The following is a 26,514-nucleotide window of genomic DNA, read 5'->3' as shown; positions in this document are numbered from 1 at the left end:
GAAGATGGGTGGAGTGCGAATGCCCTGCAGATCAGGATTAGCCTTCAGCCCATTCTCCATTCTACAATGCTTTAGGAGGGCGGTCCTATATATCCTAATGAAGAGGCATTCGCCATCACACGAAAATGACAAATGGAAGCCCATCCATCTCCTTCCTCACCCCCACCTCCTTCGTCTGGAGCGATAATGGATCATTCCCCTCCCCACCCCCATTGCTGGGACTCTGGCAACTGCATTCACGAGCCAGCAGCTGATTAATGGTCCGGTGCGCTTATTGCAATATGGCTCCCCTGTGATTAATATTCACCATCGATAACAATGCTTACAAGGCACCTGGTGCCCCCATGGCGATGCAGCCTGAGAGGTTACCCTACTTGCAATGCCACCCCAAACGTTACCCGCTCTGTCAGCAGTTCAGCATGCTGCAGGCTTCAGTAGCAACAGCCTCTCGGATCGAAGTGATTGACTGAGTGCAGATAATGGCAGCAGAGCAGGAGAAAAACACACACAGACACACGCCAACGGACCGAGGACAGGACAGAGTCTTTTTCGGCTGCAGAAATCTACACACACCCCTGGAGGGGGGCAGAGGAAGAAGTTAGATGAGACCATAAGGGAAAGAGGCAGAGGGAAATCAGCTGACAGCCATCCTTTCTCCAAGCCCCCAGACATCCGTCACCAGGGCAGGCGTGGAAAGCACATCCGTCAGACGCCCGTTCTGAAGAAGTGACGGCGTGGCGACACGGGTGACCTTTTATCTGCGACACGGAACCGCGGAGGCTCTGGTCGTGATGCAGAGTCAATACAGCCTCCCTCTCCATTTATCTCCCAGCCGGCTGTCCATCTCTTCGTCTCACCTGTCCATCATCGCAGGCGAGGTTTATTTAATTAGCCAAAGAGAAGGCTGAGCAACCCGCCCCCTTCCCCCCACCCTTTTTTGTTTCCTTTTAAAACAAAAAAAAAATACAAAAAAAATCCTCTGCATTAATGGCCCTTCTGCACTTCCAAGGACCTTTCCAGAAGATCGGGTTTTCTCTACACAAGAAATGCCAAAGTTACACAGATGCCTGCTAAACTTCCCGCAGCAGAAAGGTGCTGGTTCAAGCTGCAGTTATTTTGTGGCTGGGGAAAATTCAAGAGCCAAACAGCAATTTCTCAATAGGTTTTTTTGGGGGCTTTCATGTCCCTGCCTTCCCTTTAAAAAAGCTTTTGTTTTCTTTTTATTTAAAATATTTTATAGTCTGCCTTTAAGGGCAAGAGCTCTCTCTCGGGGCAACGTATGAGATCACAGTAAACATACTTAATAGGTAAAGGTAAAGGGACCCCTGAACATGAGGTCCAGTCATGGCCAACTCTGGGGTTGTGGCACTCATCTCGCCGAAGGAGCCGGTGTACAGCTTCTGGGTCATGTGGCCAGCATGATTAAGCCACTTCTGGCGAACCAGAGCAGTGCACGGAAACGCCGTTTACCTTCCCACCACAGTGTTACCTATTTATCTACTCTCATTTTGACATGCTTTTGAACTGCTAGGTTGGCAGGAGCAGTGACTGAGCAACGGGAGCTCACCCCGTCGCAGGGATTCGAACTGCCGATCTTCTGATTGGCAAGTCCTAGGCTCTGTGGTTTAACCCACAGCGCCACCCGCATCCCAAACATACTTAATAGAAGCCAGTTAATAAGGGAGAGGTTAAAAACACCCAACCAGTCCAAAACTAGCCATGATTGCTGTCCTCTGCCTCAGTGGTCGGCCAGAGGCAGTAATCCTGAATACCACTTGCTGGAAACCACAGGAGGGGAGAAAGATCTTGTCCTCGAGTCCTGCTTGCAAATTTTCCATGGGCATTTCGTTGGCTTCCATGAGAACAGGATGCTGGACCCGATGGGCCATTGGCCTGATCCTGCAAGGCTGTTCTTATGTTATTATTCTTTTACTGATGGAGAATAAGGCTATCAGCAACCGTCTTCTGCTTCCACTGTCAGAGGTAGTATATACACAGGCGAACTAATGCCAGTGAACTGGAAGAAGCAAAGATCAGCAGTGTCAAAGCAATGATTCTTCAACATCAACTTCGCTGGACTGGTCATGTTGGGCAGATGCCTGATTATCATCTTCCAAAACAACTGCTCTAGTCCGAACTTAAAAATGGAAAGCATAATGCTGGTGGTTAAACCTTTAAAGAGGTTTAAAGACTCTCTCAAGGCAAATCTTAAAAAATGTAGTATAAACACCAACAACTGGGAAACACTGGCTTGCTAGCGCTCCAATTGGAGAACAGCCTTTACCAAAGGCTTTGAAGACACTCGAACTCAGGACAAAAGGGAGAAACATGCTAAGAGGAAGGCACGCTTGGCAAACCCTCACCATGATCAACTCCTACCCCGAAATCTATGTCCCCACTGTGGAAGGACGTGTGGATCCAGAATTGGCCTCCATAGTCACTTACGCACTCACTGTTAAAACCGTGTTTGTGGAAGGCAATCTTACTCAGCTACGAGGGATCGCCAAAGAAGAAGAAGATGCCCCCAAATTTCCTGGGAATTACAAGTGTGAAGAGTGTTGTTGTAGCCAAGTCCTCCTTGCAGGCTTGCCATAAGAAGCTGTTCAGCCACTGTGAGAACAGGATGTCCGGGCTAGAGGGGCCCATGGTCTGATTCAGCAGGAAGGTTCTTTTGTGTACATTGAATGGGGGACCTCCCACTTCCAGAGAACGGGCCCTGCAGCCAAGCTCTGATAGAACTGTCAGGTTCTTTTCAACAACCACGTTTCTAGGCCTCAAGGAAGCGGCAGGCTGTCACCTGGAAGGCACGGTGCTCCTGGAAGTCAGTGGAAAGTTCTGGGAAGCCTTCTCTGCTCTCCGAGCGTAGTCTAAAGAAACAGCTTCTGTCCCTTTAAAGCACCTTTGAGTCAGCAGCAGACGAGATGGAAGGGTCGAGATTGATATTAATAAATTAGGATAAGGTACAATGTCAATGTCGGTTAATGAGTCATTCATTAGAGCGGTCCAATTTCCTAGGACATATCTCTACAGGAGTAACGTGCGAGCAGAGAGCGGGGGAAGGGGGGACAGAAATATAGGGCATCATGACACTCCATGCAGCGCGAGACGAACTGCTCGCCCGTCGTTTCTTGGTGCAGAGCACAGCAAAGAGGCCTTAGCCATGAAAAGCATTGTGGTGCAGCAACTGAAAGCGCAGGCGAAGCATTTCTGAGAGCTGGAGCTGTTCGACTGCCTCAGAATATGGCAGATTCTGGAGCTTGAGCAGAAAGTTAGTACAGTGGTACCTCGGGTTAAGAACTTAATTCATTTCGGAGGCCCGTTCTTAACCTGAAACTGTTCTTAACACTTTAGCAAATGGGGCCTCCTGCTGCCACCGCACAATTTCTGTTCTCATCCTCAAGCAGAGTTCTTAACCCAAGGTACTATTTCTGGGTTAGTGGAGTCTGTAACCTGAAGCGTCTGTAACCTAAAGCGTCTGTAAACCAAGGTACCACTGTACCTTTCTTCCCCCAAAAAGGCACCTGGGGACACGTTGGATGCAAAAAAAGGCTGTGCCCCACCCACCCATCCCTGACGTCAGGGAGCCCAGAGCTGGCCCACCCATGAGGCAAGGTGAGGGGACTGCCTCATGTGGTAGGCTCCACAGAGGCAGCAGATCTGGCCTCCAAGGAATGCATTTGGCCCTCAAAAGGCTACCCAGAAGGAACTGCGGCCCTCGGACAGGAAAAGGTTCCCCACCTCTGGAATCAGTCCTGTGACCTGGCAGTAGCTAGATTCCAAGGGAGTGTGCCATTGGCAGAAGAACAGGATCCAGTGTCGTGTGTGTGTGTGTGTGTGTGTGTGTGTGTGTGTGTGTGTGTGTTAAGAGTGGCAAATTTAATGTCATGCCTGAAGGAAGCCAGGAAGAAAAACCAGTGGAGGGAGAGGCAAATGCATGTGAGGGTGTAATTACATTGGGATGGGGGGTGGGATTTCTCCTCCTCCTCTAACATCAACAAGACTCCGGAAGCCAGCTTTGTCCCTGAGCGGGGAAGATGGAAAACTCTGATGGGCTTGTCCCAGGATGCAACAACCAGCCACACCTCTGAAGGGTGAAATCAGCGCTTTCCTGTGCAGCCTTCCAGCTCTTCCTCGTTCCCCCATGCCAGATTCCTCTGCCTCAAAGCAAAGGAGGGGAAGGCATCGGGAGTTGATTTAGGGTCACGCCAAGGTCATAGAATAAGAGAATCGTAGTGTTGGAAGGGACCCAAAGGGTCATCTAGTCCAACCCCCTGCAATGCAGGAATCTCAGCTAAAGCATCCATGACAGATGGACATCCAACCTCTGCTTAAAAACCTCCAAGCAAGGAGAGTCCACAAACTCCCGAGGGAGAATGTTCGACAGCTCCTACGGTCTGAAAGTTTTTTCTGTATGTTTAGTCCAAATCTCCTTTCTTGTAACTTGAAGCCATTGGTTCGAGTCCTACCACCCAGAGCAGGACAAAACAAGCTTGTCCCCTCTTCCATGTGGCAGCCCTTGAAATATTTGAAGATGGCTATCATATCTCCTCTTTTCCAGTCTAAACATACCCAGCTCCTTCAACCGTTCCTCATAAGGCTTTGTTTCGAGACACTTGATCATCTTGGTTTCCCTCCTCCGCACATTTTTCTTCTCACTGTGCATTCATTATGATTATCACGACGGGCTGGAGGTGGTTGAATGCAACACCGTTCCAGGTTGGCCCATCAAGTCCAGCGTCCTGTTCTCACAGTGGCCGGCCAGATGTCCGCAAGCAGGTCCTGAGACCACCAGCGCTCTGCTCACCTGTCATTCACAGCAATTGTCATTCAGAAGCATGCTGCTCTGACAGCAGAGGTAGAGCACAGCCATAGTGGCCCATAGCCGAGACCTCCTCAACCACAGAGTTGCTGATCACACGGCCAGGTGGTGGGCAGCCAAATCTCAGCATGGTGCAGGTCCCCCAACTGATGGGAGCTTACAGGCAATATCTCGAAAAGTTGCGAGCTCTCCTTCATGGGAGGTTTTTAAAGAGAGGTTGGCTGGCCACCTGCCAAGGATTCCTTATCTGTCATCCCTGAACAGCAGGGGGTTGGACTAGATGACTCTTGGGGTCCCCTCCATCTCTCCACTTCTATGATGCCATTAATACAGCTGGTTGCCTATAGCCAGAGCAGCGAATTTTGAGACCCGCCACATCCAACCACCACACTGAGCTCAGCGTGGCTTCTGTTATCCCGCAGCACCCTCTGCTGTTTGCAAGAGGCCAAGCAGGCAGACTTTATTTATTTTTTTACGGATGATTATGCGAAAGGCTGGGCTGGATGAATCCCTAGCCGGAATTAAGATTGCCGGAAGAAATATCAACAACCTCAGATATGCAGATGACACAACCTTGATGGCAGAAAGTGAGGAGGAACTAAAGAACCTTTTATTGAGGGTGAAAGAGGAGAGCGCAAAATATGGTCTGAAGCTCAACATCAAAAAAACGAAGATCATGGCCACTGGTCCCATCACCTCCTGGCAAATAGAAGGGGAAGAAATGGAGGCAGTGAGATATTTTACTTTCTTGGGCTCCATGATCACTGCAGATGGTGACAGCAGCCACGAAATTAAAAGACGCCTGCTTCTTGGGAGAAAAGCAATGACAAACCTAGAAAGCATCTTAAAAAGTAGAGACATCACCTTGCCAACAAAGGTTCATATAGTTAAAGCTATGGTTTTTCCAGTAGTGATGTATGGAAGTGAGAGCTGGACCATAAAGAAGGCTGATCGCTGAAGAATTGATGCTTTTGGATTATGGTGCTGGAGGAGACTCTTGAGAGTCCCATGGACTGCAAGAAGATCAAACCTCCCCATTCTTAAGGAAGTCAGCTCACTGGAAGGTCAGATCCTGAAGCTGAGGCTCCAATACTTTGGCCACCTCATGAGAAGAGAAGACTCCCTGGAAAAGACCCTGATGTTGGGAAAGATGGAGGGCCCAAGGAGAAGGGGACGACAGAGGACGAGATGGTTGGATAGTGTCTTCGAAGCTACCAGCATGAGTTTGACCAAACTGCGGGAGGCAGTGGAAGACAGAAGTATCTGGCATGCTCTGGTCCATGGGGTCACTAAGAGTCGGACACGACTAAACGACTAAACAACAACAAATGATGGTGGTGACAATGACTATTTACCCTCTATTCACCCTAAGTCCCAGTGCGGGTTGCAGTAACTGTTAAAAACACCTACTCAGGAGGTTGTCTTATCAACTTGTTATCCATCCAGCTCAGTACAGTGGTACCTCGGGTTAAGAACTTAATTCGTTCTGGAGGTCCGTTCTTAACCTGAAACTGTTCTTAACCTGAGGTACCACTTTAGCTAATGGGGCCTCCTGCTGCCACAGCGCCGCCACCGCACAATTTCTGTTCTCATCCTGAAGCAAAGTTCTTAACCCAAGGTACTATTTCGGGGTTAGCGGAGTCTGTAACCTGAAGCATCTGTAACCTGAAGCGTCTGTAACCCAAGGTACCACTGTACTGTCAATACTGACTGGTGGTGGCTCTCTAAGATATCAGACCAGGCTTTCATCCAGCCCAGCCTGGAAACAACAAGAGTTGAACCTGGTACCTTCTGTATGCAAAGGAGTTGCTCAGCTGCTGAGCAACAGCCATTCCCTGTGCATTGGGAAGCCAACAAATTAGGTCTCTCCCCCTGCCCCCAACACACACATACACACTTCTGAAATGACAGAGAGGTTTGCAAGACTTGCAGTTGCGATCAAAGTTTGCTGTACACTCTTTTTACAGCTGTTGAAGAAACTGTTAAGCAGAGAGAGCCAGATGAGAATTTGTAAAGGAACGTCAACAAGCTGCGAGATTTCCAGGCATCCTGTCAGCCATTCTAGGATACACTAGAAGCTATAAGCAGATCAGGGAAGCCAAGAAGCTTTTCCCACCCTACTTTCCACTCCAGTTTCACTCAATTAAGAGGAGATTGCCAGAGGTGTATAAAAATTATGCCTTTCCTAGGGAAAGTGGCTAATGGGAAGTGCTTCCTTCCCTCTCCCATAACACTGGAACTCACAGACAGCCAATGAAGCTCAAGGTTCATTGTTAGACGATTCAGGACAGATAAACGAGAGTATTTCTTCATGCAATGCATAGTTGAACTGTGGAACTCACTCCCACAGGAGGCCGTGCCGGAGGACAGTGCCATGGCTGGCTACCAGCCGGGATGGCTATGCTCTTCCTCCACAGTCAGAGGCAGTAATGTCTCTGAATGCCAGTTGCCGCGAATCACAGGTGGAGAGAGGGCTCTGGCGCTCAGGTCCTGTTTGTGGGCTTTCCATGGAGACATCTGGTTGCCCACTTTAAGAGGAGGGTCGCTGGACTAGGTGGGCTATTGGCATGATCTAGAAGGCTCGTCTTATGTTCCTATGCTCTTATTCTCTTCTGGGCAACCAGAGCCACACGCCAGCGGTGGACACCTAGCTAAACTGCAAACCTACCTCCCACAGAAGGCAGTGACCATCACCAACTTAAAAAGTAGATAGGTAGCCGTGTTGGTCTGCCATAGTCAAAATAAAAAAATTCCTTCCAGTAGCACCTTAAAGACCAACTAAGTTAGTTCTTGGTATGAGCTTTCGTGTGCATGCACACTTCTTCAGATACACAGATACACAGTATCTGAAGAAGTGTGCATGCACACGAAAGCTCATACCAAGAACTAACTTAGTTGGTCTTTAAGGTGCTACTGGAAGGAATTTTTTTATTTCAACTTAAAAAGGTAAAGGGGCCCCTGACCATTAGGTCCAGTCGTGACCGACTCTGGGGTTGCGGCGCTCATCTCACTTTATTGGCCGAGGGAGCCAGCGTGTGGCCAGCATGACTAAGCCACTTCTGGCGAACCAGAGCAGTGCACGGAAACGCCGTTTACCTTCCCACTGGAGTGGTACCTATTTATCTACTTGCACTTTGAGGTGCTTTTGAACTGCTAGGTGGGCAGGAGCAGGGACCGAGCAATGGGAGCTCACCCCATCATGGGGATTCAAACCGCCGACCTTCTGATCGGCAAGTTCTAGGCTCTGTGGTTTAACCCACAGCGCCACCCACATCCCTTTGCCGCCCGCGTCCCTTGGCCACCAACTTAGATGGTTTTAAAAGAGGGTTGGGAAAATTCAGGGAAGAAGAGGAGGCTACTGGGGGGGGGTACTAGCCATGACTGACGGCATTGCTTCTAAATACCAGCTGCTGGAGGGGAGAGCGCTGTTGCACTCAGGTCAGTGTGGTAATTGTGAGAACAGGGCGCTGGACTAGATGGGCCATTGGAGATAAGGTCCTGAAGCCTGGGGTTAGAATATATATATTCTATATATATATATATATACTGTATACCTAAAGGAGCGTCACCACCCCCATCATCCAGCTCGGACACTGAGGTTCAGCTCCGAGGGCCTTCTGGCGGTTCCCTCACTGCGAGAAGTGAGGTTACAGGGAACCAGGCAGAGGGTGTTCTTGGTGGTGGCGCCCGCCCTGTGGAACGCCCTCCCATCAGATGTCAAGGAAATAAACAAGTATCTGACTTTTAGAAGACATCTGAAGGCAGCCCTGTTTAGGGAAGTTTTTAATGCTGTATTGTTTTTAATATTCAGTTGGAAACCACCCAGAGTGGCTGGGGAAACCCAGCCAGATGGGCAGGGTATAAATTATAAAACTATTAATTTTATTATTATTATTATTATTATTATTATTATTATTATTTAACCTGACTGGGAGGGCCCCAGGGTTCTCCACTGAAAGTTAGACACCCAGTCATCAGCAAGGGAGGGAGGGAGAGCACACCTTCGCACCTGATTTATGGACGCTCCGGAGGCAGGAGAGGGAGGCGTTGAGCCTTGCGCATTCTTCCTGGTTGGCCCCAAACTTCTTCACCGTCATGCAGACCTGCTCGTCCGTCATCTCCAGAAGGTCCTCCAGGTTCAACTGGCCAGGAGTGATTTCCTAGAGGGAGGAAGGGGGAAGGCAAGTGTCATAAGACGAAGGAAGGGAGTCTCATCAGGCCAAGCGAATCTGCCAGAGATCAACAACTCAATCGCATCCTCCTGAAATGTAAAGGGTTGCAGCCAAATAAATCCTACTCAGAAAAGACCCGCTGGGATTAATGGTCCTGTTTGAATCAGGTTCCTTCATTCCAATGGGTTTGCTGAGAGGAGGACAAATTTTGGGTGCAATTTCTTATATGAATGTTGAGGCAGACAGGTGCTCTGTGTCACCGGCATAAGCGAATGTCTGGCTCTTCTAAGGCTTTATAGACCCTCTGTTATTGATTCTGTGGAACTCACAGGTGGAGAAAACTCTAATTTTTACATACTTTTCTTATTAGTAAAGGGAACCTTTGAATGAGTTAACACTTTATTATCCCTTTGGAACCACACTGTATTTTTGGACTTCTGTCCTTCCAGGCTGTGTCGCATTATGGTTTACATTTTTTTAATCTTTTCTTTTTATTTTGTAGGCACAAAACCAGGCAAAAATTAAATGGTAATATTGGATACAACCCAGGGCAAATGGGGCACTTAACTAGTCCCTACCTGCCTGCCTGACTTCTTCTTTACAGCACATCCAGGGCAGGGACCTTGCCTGGCAGCTTCCTCCCCACTCCCCACCCCATCTCAGTGCTACCCCAGCAGGGAGGATGGGATCAAAACTGGAATTAAATTGGCCTCTGTCTGCCTTTGTCTTTAGCGCCACCTACTGTTGGTCTAAGGGACGCAGGTGGCACTGTGGTCTAAACCACTGAGCCTCTTGGGGTTGCCAATCAGAAGGTTGGCGGTTTGAATCCCCGTGACGGAGTGAGCTCCCGTTGCTCGGTCCCTGCTCCTGCCAACCTGGCAGTTTGAAAACACGTCAAGTGCAAGTAGATAAATAGGTACCACTCCGGCAGGAAGGTACCGTATTTTTTGCTCTATAAGACTCACTTTTCCCCTCCTAAAAAGTAAGGGGAAATGTGTGTGTTTCTTATGGAGTGAATGCAGGCTGCGCAGCTATCCCAGAAGCCAGAACAGCAAGAGGGATCGCTGCTTTCGCTGCGCAGCGATCCCTCTTGCTGTTCTGGCTTCTGGGATTCAGAATTTTTTTCCCCTTGTTTTCCTCCTCCAGAAACCAGTCTTATGGTCTGGTGCGTCTTATAGAGTGAAAAATACGGTAAACGGCGTTTCCGTGCCCTGCTCTGGTTCGCCAGAAGCAGCTTAGTCATGCTGGCCACATGACCCAGAAGCTGTACGCCGGCTTCCTCAGCCAATAAAGCGAGATGAGCGCCACAACCCCAGAGTCGGCCATGACTGGACCTAATGGTCAGGGGTCCCTTTACTGTTGGTCTCCATGCCTAGCACCCTACCAGCTCCAAGAGGCACCTGCTCCCAATGACTGCTACTACTAATGCAAGGCTTTCCTTAAGGGGTGATCCAGTTATATATATATTGGTCTATTGATTTGATTTACATGGGAGTTTTTTAATGTTCTATTGTGTTTTTATATATGTTGGAAGCTGCCCAGAGTGGCTGGGGCAACCCAGTCAGCTGGGCAGGGTACAAATAATAAAATTATTACTATTATTATTATTACAGTCAAACCTCAGTTGTCGAACATAATCCATTCTGGAAGTCCATTCAGCTTCTGAAGTGTTCAGCAACCAAGGCACGGCTTCCGATCAGTTGCAGGAGCTTCCTGCACTCAAGCGGAAGACATGTCAGACGTTCAGCTTCCAAAAAACGTTTTAAAACTGGAGCATTTACATCCGGGTTTTTTGGCACTCAGGAGCCAAAACACTCCAAAACAAAGGCGTTCATGATCCGAGATTTGACTGTATTATTATTATTATTATTATTATTATTATTATTAAATAGGATGTCCCTGTTTTTATTGGAGAAATGTTGGAGAGTATAAACACGCTGCTTTTCTCTCCTCCCTGGATCTTAAAATGTTGTCATCTGCACTATGCATTTAAAGCAGTGTTGTACCATTTTAAATAGTCTTGGTTTCCTCTCAAGGATTCCGGGAACTGTAGTTTGCCAAGGGTGCTCAGAGTTGCTAGGAGATCTCTGTTCCCCTCACAAGAGCTACAATTCCCAGAGCTCCCTGGAAGAGGGAGAGGTTGTTAAACCACTCTGGGAACAGTAGCTCTGTGAAGGGAACAGGGTGTGGGGAGTCTCCTAACAACTCTCAGCACCTGTAACAAACTACAGCTCCCAGGATTCTCTGAGGGAACCCAGGGCTGCTTTAAGGGTTACAACACCGCTTTAAACGTGTGCTGCAGATGGAGCCAAGGTAAGTAACAGATTCAATATTTATGAAGTTTCTATTCCTAGAAATAGCCAAGGGCCAGCAATCCCATGGAAATGGTCGGTGCGCCTCGGCACCTCGGGGCAATTTAAGGCGCTGCGGGGGTGGGCAAGATCGCTCCCAGGTACTGGGCTCTCCAAGAGACTTTTGCAAAAAAGCAAGAAGCCAAGAAGGTATTAACGAGTTGCATTTCTGAATGTGACATCGAGCTGTTCAGTCACTTGCTCGGTTGCCAAGGGCAACTGGGAGTTTTCTCTGGGTAGCGAAGATTACCTGGTGACATCGCAAACAGCTCTCCTGCGAAATAAGCGTAACCTCGCCCTATGGGGCTCCTGTGGGGCTCAGGCAGAATGGTGGTTTCAGATATTTGAACTGCAGATATTGGTTGAAAATGTACTGCATTGTAACTTTTGAATAAATGTTTTTTAAAGAGAGAGAGAGATTTGAACTGAACAAAAGATCTTTCGTTGAAACCGCAATTATACAGAACAATGCAAAGATTCCAACTAAACGCAAAAGAGATTCCGAGTAAACACCAGGAAGAACTTTCTGACAGTAAGATCTGTTCGAAAGTGGAAAGGTCTCGCTCAGGAGGTGGTAGACTCTCCTTCTTTGGGGGGGTTTAAGCAGATGTTGCCCCTTCATGGATCACTGCCTTGTCGTGGCAAAGGGGCTTGAATAACTCAGAGAAGCTATGAGCGATGCCGTGCAGGGACACCCAAGATGGACAGGTCATAGTGGAGAGTTTTGACCAAACGTGATCCACTTGGAGCAGGAACCAGCAAACCACTCCAGTATCCCTGCAGCAGAGGTCGGATGGCCACCTGTAACGTATGGTCTAGTTGAGATTCCTGAATTATAGGGGTTGATCTAGATGACCCTTGGGAATCCCTTCCAACTCTACAATTCTATGATTCTAAGAGGCCCCATTGCAGTTCAAGGACACATTTGAGCCATTAACCATGCATATTAAATAATATTAACTATACTGCGAACAGCTTTGATTTATGATACGGAAATTAAAATTCGGTGTGCAGCCCCTGGGGTCTGTGTGTTGTTGTTTTTACGATTAATAATATTTTATTAAGAAAATTTCATCTATAAAAAGATAGAGTGTGGGGGGGAAAGAAAGAAAGAAGTGAGTGAGATTGAAAAAAAGAAACAATACTATCTATGTCAAAGGACTTTTGCAGCCTGCTTGGGCAGAGAGGTTGGACAGCCCAACCCTAGAAGACAAAGCAGGGCTAAAGAGGGGCAGGAACTGGGCAGAGTCTCAAGGGCCAGATGAAAATGCCTGGAAGGCCACCGTTGGTCCATCGAGCTCAGGACTGTCTGCACAGACTGGCAGCAAAGTTACAGATAAGGGTCTCTCTGTCAGCCCTGGCAGGAGATGCCTTCAGGGTCTGAACCTGGGAAATTCTGCATGCAAACAGATGGTCTTCTGCTGAGCTGTGTCTCTTGGTGTTTCCTGGGTATTATCAGAAGCGGTTTATAGTTTCAAGATTTGCTTACCACAGGTAAAAGACTAGGCAGGCCGGGTCATCCTCTTATATACAGTGGTACCTCGGGTTACATGCGCTTCAGGTTACATACGCTTTAGGTTACAGACTCCGCTAATCCAGAAATAGTACCACAGGTTAAGAACTTTGCTTCAGGATGAGAACAGAAATCGTGCTCCGGCAGTGCAGCGGCAGCGGGAGGCCCCATTAGCTAAAGTGGTGCTTCAGGTTAAGAACAGTTTCAGAACGGACCTCCGGAATGAATTAAGTACTTAACCCGAGGTACCACTGTACCTGCTGGGATTGACAAGCCACCTGACCCTCACCTGAATCTCATAGCTCTCCTGTAGCTGCCTCTGATTAGTTATCATTTAACTCTTGGGGGAGCTAATTAGCATCACATGTCATGTGCGTGGAAGTTGCCGAACCAATTAACCAACTAGAAGGATTACTGTAAATAGCACCAGTTTTCCTGTAACTTGATATTGCTGGATACTTTCAAGGGTAGAGCATCTGCCTTGCTCACAGAAGGTCCCGTTCAACTCTCAGCATCTTCCGTTAAGGCTAAGAATGTCCCTTGCCCCAAACCCTGGAGAACCGCTGCTGCCGGTCAGAGTTGCCTGTATTGAGCTAGATGGACCAAGGGCCTGGCTAAGGCAGCTTCTTGTGGTCCTATGTCGCTTTTCAGATTTTACACTGAGAAAGTGACCCAACATAAAAGGAAAAATCCATTTTTTTTCTCATTTTGCTCCCTTTAATGCTAAAAAAAGGAGGTGTTTTAGTCAGGAGCTGCCAGCTAAGCCTATGCATATGAGCCAGATCAGGGCGTCCAACTTCCAAGAGTCTGTATTTAAAAAACTGGCAGTGATCTACCCATTGTCGGAGTTGTTGAGCTTTATTTAGGAAGCCAAAGTTGTTTTTCCTCGTGGAAAAAGACTCACAGAGTTGAGCAATGCTGCCCTCTTGTGGACCTGTGGAGACAGTGCATCAAAGAAGTGTGGCCGCACTTTTAACTTTTCAGGGTCTGAAATTGGAAGGAGAGTGCGGCTTATGTTTGGGAGTGCTTCCTTTTATTTGTCTCTTACCTTAAAAAAGGGATTTGATCAGAGAATATATAAAAGCAATAAAACCGACAATCATTTTGATAAAGTGGATACAGTACTAGTACACTCAAGCACCAGTAATCAATGGCCGGTTGTCATCTGTCAAGCAAGCTTCACATCATAAGGGGACAGAGAGAAGAAAGGTGACTGGCTGAGTAGTAGTAGTAGAAGAAGAAGAAGAAGAGTTTGGATTTGATATCCTGCTTTATCACTACCCGAAGGGTTCTCAAAGCGGCTAACATTCTCCTTTCCCTTCCTCCCCCACAACAAACACTCTGTGAGGTGAGTGAGGCTGAGAGACTTCAGAGAAGTGTGACTAGCCCAAGGTCACCCAGCAGCTGCATGTGGAGGAGCGGGGAAGCGAACCCGGTTCCCCAGATTACAAGTCTACCGCTCTTAACCACTACACCACACTGGTAGATGATGATGCTGCCATAGGTGGGTTCTGCTGAGTCATTGTATATTCATATCTCAAAAACTGCTTCCTGGGAGAGTCAGCAGAAATTGTAGTTTGGAAAAGAGTCAGGGGTTGCCAACTGACCATATCTTGGCCTCCTTTCGTCCCTTTCAAAAAGGACCAGCCTGTGGAGATCTGCCAGTGAAATACGTTATTTGCATGGATTTAAACATGATCATGTACTCATTACTGGAGATCAAACTACTGTTAGAGCAGGCATAGGCAAACTCGGCCCTCCAGATGTTTTGGGGTTACAGTTCCCATCATCCCTGACCACTGGTCCTGTTAGCTAGGGATCATGGGATTTGTAGTCCCAAACATCTGGAGGGCCGAGTTTGCCTATGCCTGTGTTAGAGTTATAACTACAAGGCCCCTGGTTCAAAATACGGCAATCCTAGGAACGGTTCTTTGTAACCACATACCACATTGTGAATTTTGGCCCTAATGAAGTTTTTATGTTACAAAAAAGAAGAAGAAGTGAAGTGTAAAAGTCAGCAATATGATAGACTTTTAGCCTGCCAGGCCTTTTTATATGGATGCTTTGGGCTGAATGATAGAATAAGGGTGATGGGATGCGGTTGGGGTCCGTGTTCCTACTTCTTCCTTCCATGCTTTAAGCATGGACTGTGTGGACCTGTTTAGTGTCGTGGGAATTTTCCTTAGTTTGTTTTGGAGCAACAGGTAGTGAAGATGTTTCTGATTTTATCTATCTCCATGTGCACCCATTGTTTACCCCCGCATCTCCCTCTCTTTCCCCTCCAACCACATGATGTCTATTGACAATAGCGTCTCATAAAGCAACTGCGTAAAAGACTCTATGAATCGAAAGGGGAGACGCTAGATGTATTTCCCCTTGTTTATTTGGCTGTTTTGTAATGCAATACAATATTTAATGCAGTGGTGCCTTGGTTGTCGAATGTAATCTGTTCTGGAAGACCGTTCGACTTCTGTAATGTTCGAAAACCGAGGCGCAAAGGGTTCGACTTCCGAGGCGCATTTGAAAACAGAAGCATTTACTTCTGGGTTTTCGGCATTCGAAAACCGAAAGGTTCGGCTTACGAGATGTTCGACAACCGAGGTACCACTGTAGAAACTTTTTTAAAAAACAAGAAACATAAGTGAAGTGAAGGTTTGCAGAGAACCTCAGTTTCTCAGTGTGCTTTCAACTGCCTCTGCTTTAGGTAAAGGTAAATGAACCCCTGACCATTAGGTCCAGTCGTGACCGACTCTGGGGTTACGGCGCTCATCTCACTTTATTGGCCGAGGGAGCCGGCGTACAGCTTCTGGGTCATGTGGCCAGCATGACTAAGCTGCTTCTGGCAAACCAGAGCAGCGCACGGAAATGCCGTTTACTTTCCCGCCAGAGCGGTACCTATTTATCTACTTGCACTTTGACATGCTTTCAAACTGCTAGGTTGGCAGGAGCAGGGACCGAGCAACAGGAGCTCACCCCGTTGCGGGGATTCGAACCACTGACCTTCTGATCAGCAAGTCCTAGGCTCTGTGGTTTAACCCACAGCGCCACCCATGTCCCCCGCCTCTGCTTTACATCACCTAATTAACACCTCAGCACTGTGAGATCGCAGCACATGATTCTTCCACTGTGCTTCTTAGCGACCCCAGTTTGGTCCCCGTCTTATTGTGCTTGCTCCAAAATTCGTAGAGCACCATCAAAGGCACACAGAACAGAGGAAGGGGAGGAGGGGGGCTGGAGGGACAAGAAGCTGGAGGAGGGAGGCCTGGGAAGAGGCAGGGGCCAACCCCTACGAGACCCTGTGCGCAGCTCACCTCCATGACCTCCTTGCGGACGTTGACAATGCGGAACCAGTGCAGGAGCTGCGGGAAGCCCTCGAGCTTGGCATTGCGTTCCTGGAGGGCCACTTTCCTCTTGCACGAGAGCTGGCGGCTGAAGTACTTCACCAGTTTGCTCTGGAAAACAGAAAGGGTTGGGAAGAGACAGGAGGTAGGCGGAGTCAAGGCAGCTGTCTGTCAGGAGATCCCGCCCACCCCCTAGGCATGTTACCCCCTCCTCTCCCCACCATGGTCCCTTCCGCACCCTCTAGCAGTTCGCAGCCTGGCCCCCAATGAATCACACCTGCGGGTGTCGCCGCCATTTATTTATTTCTTTCAAATGTTTTCCATAAATAAATAAAAGTGGTACACAGGGGTATATTGCAACTGACAGTGGGGGCAGAATCTAGCCACCATGGCTAGTAAGGAGTGGGGGCAGACCCCAAAGTGGTTACGAGGAGAGTCATAGAACTATAGAATTGTAGGGTTGGAAGGACTAGTCCAAGTCCCTGCAATTCGGGAATCTTTTGCCCAAGGTGAGACTCGAACCCATGACCCTGAAATTAAGAGTCAATCATACACCACACACTTATTTTATTTCCCATGGAAACGGAAGTATATATTTCATTCTTGGTAATTTTGCTCAAGTTTACCACACCACATTCTTCATAGGCTTCTTTCTTTCCTTTTCTTTTACAAAGATTTTTTTAAAAAAATCCAAAATCAAAAAGAACTCAGAAAGCCCAACAGGTAAACGCAAATAAGATCCAGGCACAACAGAGTTACAAACCTTGTGTTCCAGTTATTTCAAATCTCAGAGATCCCCTTTCATAATGCAATAATGATATTATTATTATTATTATTATTATTATTATTATTATTATTATTGCGAAAGGATTTAAGCAACAAACAAAAAACCCCACTTCCTGGTCACTGCCATTTTCAAAGCAGACTGAAAAAGGTATTTCGTTTTGTTGTTGTTAAGCCAGCCTATTGCACAAAAGCAAAAAATTGCCCTCATCGCTCTAACTCCTTTTGCCTCTGGCCAAGGCCATCGCTGGCACGCAGGCTCACAGAGTTGACCAAAACTTACATAAGTTTGTAAGAGGAGCCTGCTGGATCCAGCCAATGGCCCGTCTAGTCCAGCATCCTGTTCTCCCATTGGCCAACCAGATGCCCCAATAGGAAACCCTGCAAACAGGACCCAAACACAAGAACTCCTGCGGTTTCCCCCTATGGATATTCAGAGGCGTTGCCTCTGACAGTGGGGGTATAGAGCATAGCCTTTTCCTCCAGGCAGCTAGACTGGGGACTGGGAGTGGCCACCAAGACCACATAACACCAGTCCTGAGCAACCTACATTGGCTCCCAGTACATTTCTGAGGACAATTCAAAGTGTTGGTGCTGACCTTCAAAGCCCTAAACAGACTCAGCCCAGTATACCTGAAGGAATGTCTCCACCCCCACCATTCTGCCCGGACACTGAGGTCCAGCTCCGAGGATCTTCTGGCAGTTCCCTCACTGCAAGAAGCCAAGTTACAGGGAACCAGCCAGAGGGCCTTCTCGGTAGTGGCGCCCGCCCTGTGGAACGCCCTCCCACCAGATGTCAAAGAGAACAACAACTACCAGGCTTTTAGAAGACACCTGAAGGCAGCCCTGTTTAGGGAAGCTTTTAATGTTTGATGCATTACTGTATTTTAATATTGTGTTGGAAGCCGCCCAGAGTGGCTGGGGAAGCCCAGCCAGATGGGTGGGGTATAAATAATAATTTATTATTATTATCCAATCCCTCATTTAAAGCCATCCAAATTGGTGGCCATCAGTGTGTCCTGCGGCAGCGAGTTCCACAGTTTAACAACGTGCCGCACACATGGATAAGTCCTTTCTTTTATCTGCCCTTAAACCTCCAGCATTCAGCTTGTCCACGGTCCAAGTGCTATGAGAATTGGAGAAAAACTTCTCTCCATGCTGGGCATCATGAACCCGTCAACGGCGTCCCTGCTAAGTTGCAGCTCACCATTCCTGACACAAGGTGGCACTGCGTTATATATCCAGGGGTGTCTGCCTCTTCATCCTTTTTCGTAGCCTTGCTGGTTCTTCCCCTGCAGAGACACCAAAGGGTGTCTCGTAGCAGCGCCCCAAAAGATAGATAAAACTTTATTTGCATTAGCCAATGGCCATAGCAACAGTAAAACATTACAGTATACGCAGAAAAGGAAATTGGATATAAGAGCACAATTTTAACGTCCTGAATCAGCCGTCAGTTAGTGGCCCTTATTCTGATTGCCCCTGCTATGAACCTAGCAACCTTTGCCTGTTATCTGCTCATTTTGATCTGATAGAAGAAAGGACATTGTGGCAGTGGTGGAGTGCCCTGGGATGGTTAGTACGAGTGGGGTGATGATCTCGTTCCTCAGGTCTTTGTAGAGAGTACAGTGGTACCTCGGGTTAAGTACTTAATTCGTTCCGGAGGTCCGTTCTTAACCTGAAACTTTTCTTAACCTGAAGCATCACTTTAGCTAATGGGGCCTCCTGCTGCCGCCATGCTGCCGTCCACGATTTCTATTCTCATCCTGAAGCAATTCTTAACATTCTTAACCTTCTTAATCTGAGGTAATATTTCCGGGTTAGCGGTGTCTGTAACCTGAAGTGTATGTAACCTGAAGTGTATGTAACCCGAGGTACCACTGTACAAGACAGGAGGACGTGTGCTCCCCAAAAGAATAACTGTCAGGTTGTGAGCCGGATATGACTTCACCAGGTGTGTGTTGGCAGATGCTGGCACAGGGATGAGGAACTTCAGGCCTGGGGTGGGGTGGGGGGGATGTGAATGTGGCCCTCCATTACTCTCTGCTCGGACCTCAGGACTCTTCCCAGGCCACAACTCTCACTGGTGATGCTCAGATTCTTTGCCTGGCTGAAATGTGCCCCTTGAACTTTGATAAAGCCTCTTGCTTGCCTGGATGGAGGAGGGAGAGAGGTTTTCCTTTGTGAGGTAAATTATCTGTAGAAACCTCTGGTTTCTGTGTGGCTTGAATGTCACCTACAGTACAAACAGAGCACTGCTCTGTCAATCTCTTTTTCTTTTCTTTTTTAATATACAGTGGTACCTCGGGTTAAGTACTTAATTCATTCTGGAGGTCTGTTCTTAACCTGAAACTGTTCTTAACCTGAAGCACCACTTTAGCTAATGGGGCCTCCTGCTGCCGCCACGCCTCCAGAGCACAATTTCTGTTCTCATCCTGAAGCAAAGTTCTTAACCTGAAGCACTATTTCTGGGTTAGCGGAGACTGTAACCTGAAGCATATGTAGCCTGAAGCGCATGTAACCTGAGGTACCACTGTATTTTTATTGAGTTTTACATAAAAAATTTAAATTCAAACAAAACATCCACCTCATTGTTTAGGATTCCCTGAATCCTTTGAATCCTCTCCGCCCTTCCAGGGTTACCATTATCAATTCCCCCCCCCATTACTTTCTCTCCTTTTTTTAAACAAAAAATAATTCATTTTTACCATAGTTATTCGTACATTACAAGCATTACTCAAATCCTGCCAAAGTTTTTAGTTGTTTACAGTGTTCTCTTAAATCAGGGGTCAGCAAACTTTTCCAGCCATGGGCCAGTCCACTGTCCCTCAGACCTTGGGGGGGGGGCCAGACTATATTTTGGGGGGGGGGATAATGAATGAATTCCTATGCCCCACAAATCACCCAGAGATGCATTTTAAATGAAAAGAAACATTCTACTCATGTAAAAACACGCTGATTCCCGGACCATCTGCAGGCCGGATTGAGAAGGTGATTGGGCCACATCCGGCTCCCGGGCCTTAGGTTGCCTACCCCTGGTCTGAGCTATTTACTTGTGGAAAATTGCTCCAGTACTTGGGCCTCAGCCCAGTATACCTGAAGGAGCGTCTCCACCCCCATCATTCAGCCTGGACACTGAGGTCCAGCTCTGAGGGCCTTCTGGTGGTTCCCTCACTGCAAGAAGTAAGTAGGGAACCAGGCAGAGGGCCTTCTCGGTAGTGGCACCCACCCTGTGGAATGCCCTCCCATCAGATATAAACATCTATCTGACTTTTGAAGACATCTGAAGGCAGGCATGTTTAGGGAAGTTTTTAATGTTTGATCTTTTATTGTATTTTTAATAATATGTTGGAAGCCGCCCAGAGGGGGCAGGGTATATATTATTATTATTATTATTATTATTATTATTATTATTATTATTAAGCACTGCTCCATCAGAGGGCAAAGTCCTGCCACGCCACCATCCTCAAAGAATAAGTCTACTGCGGTATTTTCATTTCCCAAACCTTGCTGAAGCCACAGGCTGCAAAATTAGGAGGTGCCTCTGTTGCAATCCAGAGATATGGAACAGACAACACCCCTGGCCTTCAGGCTACATGGAGTTTTGGTTACCCTCAGCTCCTTGCTTAGACAACATCTCTGGCAGTGGGGTGCCAGCCTGCAGGGCTCTCTTGCAGCTGTCCAGGGTCCTGTTCCCTTCTGCCTTCTGTGTAAGGGAGCTAACCTTTTAGGGAGGAAGGGGAGGGACAGACATGCAGTGTGGCACAGAGTGTTGAACCTGGAAGGACCAGGGTTCAAATCCCCACTCAGCCATGAAGCTCATTGAAGTGGCCTTGGGCCAGTCACTGCCTCTCAGCCTACCCTACCTCACAGGGTTGTTGTGAGGATAAAATGAGGAGGAGGGAGGAGAACCACTATGAGCTGCTTGGAGAAAAATTGAGATATAAAGTTATTAAATAAATGAATAAATAAAGTGAATGAGTGAATAGATAAATAAAAAAACACTGTCCTCAGAGATCTATCCATTCAGTGTTTTATTTCCTCATTGTATCCTGTTCTCCTGGCATTGCAAGTCGCTTTGGTTATGAGTTGGGATAGGAGAGAAATTCAACTCAGTTCACATTTTAAGGCAATCATAACCCTTAATTTGCAATTTGTAAAACAATATGCAAACTGAAACACACGGCCGTCCTCTGAAATTCACTCTCCTCTGAATTTTGCAAGGCAGCAAGGCAGTTCTCTAACCAAGTAATGTGTGCAAATATACATATACTAAAGTCTGCACACAAGTGAACTTTAGTAATAATGATGATGATAACATGGAAAGATGCATTGCATTAGGAAAATCGCTTTGCAAAAGTGTGTATATCGGGGGAAATTGCATGCAAACAGTGTGTATAGTTGGGAGAAATTCACACTTAAAATGCTTATGAATTTCATGAGGACTTCGTTTTTTAAAAAATTGCAAACTGGTGTGGAAATGTGGAGAACTTAGGATTGGAAAAATGAGAAACAGAAATAGACAGGTTCTCTGTCCATCCCTTGTTATGGGTTTAAACAGAAAAGGAGGGTATGCAAATATTAAGTGTAAGTAAAAGCAGACAAAAGCTCTGCAGCTCTTCATGCAGAATAATAGTGGTGCTCATTTCTCCACCTCTTTTGCCCAGGACAAGCCCAGGCTCTCCTCATTTCAAAAGCGCAACCTGCAAGCTGATACCTGAATAGAGATTGTGGCTACGAGGCGATAAGAGAAAATATTTATCCTCAGCCCCCTCTCTGTGTCCCTCAAACAGCTTATTCTCCATGGAGATGGCAGGCAAGGGGGAGAAGGGGGGAGCGGTGTGATGAGAGGGGAGAGTCAGTAGCTGCTCAACTGCCTCAGGACTCCACAACAGGTTTCCTTCAAGAAAATGGATCAACCACACCCAGTGGTAGCTGGCGCGCTCTGGAATAGTAGGGCGGAAGGCAGGGAGCCGAACAGCAGGGGGAGCCAGAGCCAATGGCAGGCAGAGGCAGCTAATTCTATTTTTGCCCACATTCTTCATTCTGTGAGACTGAGGAGGAGGAAGCTGACAACCAGGACCATCCCCTGGGCTGGTTATGAGGAAACCAGGCAGGCTGGTAGGGGCTGGCTGAGGGCAGCACCCCATCCACACTAATGGATCAGACTCAATTGAAAGTTTCTCCCTTCTTCACAAATAGGAAAGGGGGGAGCCTTGCCAACCATTGCTACTGTCGTCATCATCATGATCATCATTTATTATTTATACCCCGCCCATCTAGCTGGGCTTCCCCAGTCACTCTGGGCGGCTCCCAGCAGAATATTAAAACCACGATAAAACATCAAACATTAAAAACTTCCCTAAACAGGGCTGCCTTCAGATAATAATAATAATAATAATAATAATAATAATAATAATTTATTTCTTTATATCCCATCCTCCCCAGCGAAAGCTGGGCTCAGAGCGGCTAGCAACAGTAAAATAATACAGCATTCTAAAATCAATTCATAATCAACTTAATGGCAACCATTGGGCTAGAGTTCTGTGAAGAATTACCAAAGGAAGGGGTCGGGCTGTGCCTTGGCCAAAGGCCTGGTGGAACAGCTCTGTCTTGCAGGCCCTTGCGTTCAACCAGATCGGAGCCACAGCTGAAAAAGCCCTGGCTCTGGTTGAGGCCAGCCTAACCTCTCTGTGGCCTGGGACCTCCAAGATGTTTTTGTTTTAAGACCGTAAGGTCCTCTGTGGGACGTACCAGGAGAGGCGGTCCCATAGGTACGAGGGTCCTAGGCATTATAGGGCTTTAAAGGTTAAAACCAGCACCTTAAACCTGATCCTGTACTCCACGGGGAGCCAGTGCAGCTGGTATAGCACCAGGTGAATGTGATCCCGCAGCGAGGACCCCGTAAGGGTCTTCTAAAAGTCAGATAGTTGGTTTATTTCCTTGACATCTGATGGGAGGGCGTTCCACAGGGCAGGCGCCACCACCGAGAAGGCCCTCTGCCTGGTTCCCTGTAACCTCACTTCTTGCAGTGAGGGAGCCACCAGAAGGCCCTTAGAGCTGGGCCTCAGTGTCCGGGCTGAATGGTGGTGGTGCAGACGCTCCTTCAGGTATACTGGGCCGAGGCCCAGAGGCCCTTGGAGATGCCATGGAAGGAATGGTCCAGTCCTTGGCAGCAATGGGAGGAGTTTGGGGAGATGGCACTTGATGACCCCAGGGAAAGTCCCAGTGGGTTGTGGGGGGTGAAACTGGGGACCCGGGAAGTATCAGAACCTGAAGGGGAGACAAAGAGTAAGAAGCTGGATCCAAGTAGGTTGACTCAGAAGAGTTCTGCTCCCATAATATCAGATACTTCCAATAAGATGGTAAGAACACAAGAAGAGCAATGGCCCATCTGTTACGGCATCCTGTTCTCACAGTGGCAGACAGGATGCCCCAAGGGGAAACCCACAATCAGGACCTGGGCATGAGATCACTCTCCCTTCCTGTGGTTTCCAGCAACTGGTATTCAGAAGCATTGCTGCCTCTGACTGTGGAGGGAGAACATAACAATCCTGGCTAGTAGCCTTCAATAGCCCTCTGCTCCACGAATTCGTCTAATCCTCTCTTAAAGCCCTCCAAGTTCATGGCCACCACTGCCCCCTGCGGAAGAAAGTGTGTTGAACCGTTCCAGGTGCTCTGCAAACGCCATCTTGGCAGTCAAGATAACTCCACAATTAATTGGTTCGCCATGAGCTCATAGATGTTTCTCTTCGTTTGCTTTGATATAGGCTAATTGGCTCCCTTTGATGCTCTCCTTATCTGTGGCCTCGGGGTTGCTGGGCTCTGAGCCCTGAAGGGGGAACTATCTGTAAGATTTGGGTATCTGCCACCTGTGCCCTCCCCTGGACAGATGGGTAGTCCTAGCCAAACTGGTGTTTCTTCTTTGTGTATAAAGAACGCATGGGTGTTTGCTTGGGTGTGGACAAGCCGTCTCCTTGCTGCGGTGTCTGACCCATGTCAGTAAAGACTAGGAGACCTGGCAGGCTGATTTGCTGTAAGTCTACACCTTTCTTTAATCAAGCACTAAAACTGATCCCTCTGACATTTTTGGACATCCTTCTTTGGTATCCCTGCACCCAACCAATCCTTTGAGCCCTCCTTTGGGCCTGTGGATCAGGACAGCAATTTCTCATAGATTAACACTCTGCTGTGTGGAGCCCTTTCATTTATCTGCCCCAAATCTTCAGCGGCGCCTCCTCCCTCCCTCCTCCTGGCTTCTCCCTGCCCTGCCTAGAGGAGGAAGGGGGCTGGGCTTTGTTGGTGCCAGCAGCAGCAGCAGCGCTTGAGCGGCCGCCATTTTAAGCAGCCCCTCTCCCTCACCTCTGCTGTGGTTTAAATGCGATATGGCACTACAAACTCTCGAATGGGGGCTGTGCCTTATATATCTTTAGATAGATGATGATGATGATGATGATGATGATGATGAAGATGACGGCGACGACAGATAGATAGATAGCTAGATAGATAGATAGATAGATAGATAGATAGATAGATAGATAGATAGATATGGGGGCACAGGTGGCGCTATGGTCTAAACCACAAAGCCTCTTGGGCTTGCCAATCAGAAGGTTGGCGGTTCAAATCCCCACAGTGGGGTGAGCTCCCATTGCTCTGTCCCAGCTCCTGCCAACATAGCAGTTCGCAAAGGATCCTGGGAAGTATAGTTTGTCATGGGTGCTGACAGTTGTTACGATCAGGGGCAGTGGGGATGGTGCGTCCCGGGTGTCATCACTGAGGGGGGTGACATTCAGCACGCTGCCCACCCGCAACTCCCAATCCTACAGCAAGTCGTCAGGGGAAGAGGCAGAGCTGCGCTGCGCTGCCTTGCCGGCGACCTTCCCCGACCATTTTGACAGCTCAGGGGAGGTTTGAGAGTCGCGGGCGGGCAGCACGCCATTGCCCCCCGCTCCCGGGCTGCTTCCTGGGGGGGAATCCTCCCCCAAGCTGTCAAAAGGAAGGGAGGAAGGCTGCTGGCAAAGCAGTGTGGCCTACCATGGGCTGCTCATTCCACCCCCATGGGCGTCTCGCCCCCTGGGATGCTTGCCGCGATACCCCCCGGGACACTTGCCTCGCCCCCATGGCCCCACCCCTGGGTGCTGGAGCAGCTAGCTCCATCTCTGCTTAGGATGCCCCTGTTCTCCCCAGAGAACTACAGTTCCTGGAGTGGTTTAACAGTTAGTGCCTCTTCCCAAGGAACTCTGGGAATTGTAGTTCTGGGAAGGGTATAGGGGTTTTGCCCAACAGCTCTCTGCACCCCGGGCAACTACAGTTCCCAGGATTCTTTGCGGGAAGTCGTGACTATTTAAAAGTGGGGTGATACTGCTTGAAAAGTATAGTGCAGATGGAGCCTTACCATAGGAGAGGAGGACTAAGCAGTTGCACCTTCGCCTTCATCGGAAAGGTGGGCTGGAGATGTGTAAATCGATCCATTTTGGTTTCTCTCAGTTTCTCCAGTCATAAGTGCAGTTCTGCACATCCATTTGCATCATCATTATTATTATTATTTAAAGGGGAAAAAATTCCTCATGAAAATTCATCAGCATTTTAGTGGGAAAACTGCTCTTCAAAAAAAAAATTGCATATTAGGCAAAGTGTCATAGAAACATTTTCACTAAAATGCCGAGGAATTTTCATGAGGAACTTTAAAAATAAATATACCGCAAGCTGCTGTGGGAATATGGGGAACTAAACTCAAGCTTAGGCTGGGGAGATGATAAACTGAGGCTCCATACACATACCATACATTTAAAGCGCATGACTTCCCCCCCCCCACAAAGACTCCTGGGAACTGTAGTTTACCTCTCACAGAGCTACAATTCCCAGCACCCAACAAACTACCGTTCCCTGGATTCTCTGAGGAAAAGTAACGTGCTTTTAAATGTACGGTATGTGCGTAAACTCAGAGAAAATGAAATCAGTGGATTTGTCCAACCCTAAACCTAAATTAAGACACATTTTCTATTGCATTGTTATCTTCTTTCTATCCCTCTGCCATCCCTCACTGCTTTTATTCCAAAGCAGTAGCCAGGGGGTGTAAAATTCATCTTCCTAAACATAAGAACCTAAAAGTCCCGTTAGATCAAACTAAAACCCTACTTCGGAAGTCTTTCAGGTATTTGGGGTCCGAGTTATTTAGGTCTTTAAACACCAATGTCATAGCCTCCAATATTTCTCTGATGAAAATAGGGATGTCCTATTGAATAATAATAATAATAATAATAATGCTATTTATACACTACCCATCTGACTGGGTTGCCCCAGTCACTCTGGGAGGCTTCCAACATGAGTAAAAATATAACAAACCGTTTTTGAAAACTTCCCTATATAGGGCTCCCTTCAGATGACTTCTAAAGATTGTATAGTTACATATCTCCTGGCTCGGGGGCCACATAACTCCATACCCTCCAATATTTATCTGATGAAAATAGGGATGTCCTACGCGGGTGGCGCTGTGAGTTAAACCACAGAGCCTAGGACTTGCCGATCAGAAGGTCGG

General features: G+C 47.7%; 2 protein-coding genes across 3 annotated transcripts in view; both read right to left on the bottom strand.

Moving 5' to 3' along the window:
* KSR2 (kinase suppressor of ras 2) overlaps nt 1–26,514 on the bottom strand; it is a gene marked incomplete at its 3' end in the record, with an annotated part of 191,153 nt that overhangs the window by 146,304 nt on the left and 18,335 nt on the right. Inside the window, exons 2-3 of the mRNA XM_083478598.1 lie at nt 16,167–16,307; nt 8,829–8,979 (exon numbers count right to left, since the gene is read on the bottom strand). Coding sequence (XP_083334724.1) covers nt 8,829–8,979; nt 16,167–16,307 — 292 coding nt within the window. The remainder of the gene's footprint in view (nt 1–8,828; nt 8,980–16,166; nt 16,308–26,514) is intronic.
* Nucleotides 6,457–26,514, bottom strand: part of WSB2 (WD repeat and SOCS box containing 2) — a 75,608-nt gene continuing 55,550 nt past the window's right edge. The window contains exon 10 of one of the 2 annotated variants that reach the window (XM_083478751.1): nt 6,457–6,484. The gene's annotated coding sequence lies outside the window, so the exon portion shown is untranslated. Of the gene's footprint in view, nt 6,485–18,805; nt 18,830–26,514 lie in introns of those variants that run through there. The other variant, XM_083478752.1, reaches the window with a different exon arrangement.

This window comes from Podarcis liolepis, assembly GCF_965112155.1.
Source record: "Podarcis liolepis genome assembly, chromosome: 15".
Lineage (NCBI taxonomy): Eukaryota > Metazoa > Chordata > Lepidosauria > Squamata > Lacertidae > Podarcis > Podarcis liolepis.
The sequence above is the reverse complement of the archived record's forward strand: the minus strand, read 5'-3'. Positions and strand labels throughout refer to the sequence as shown.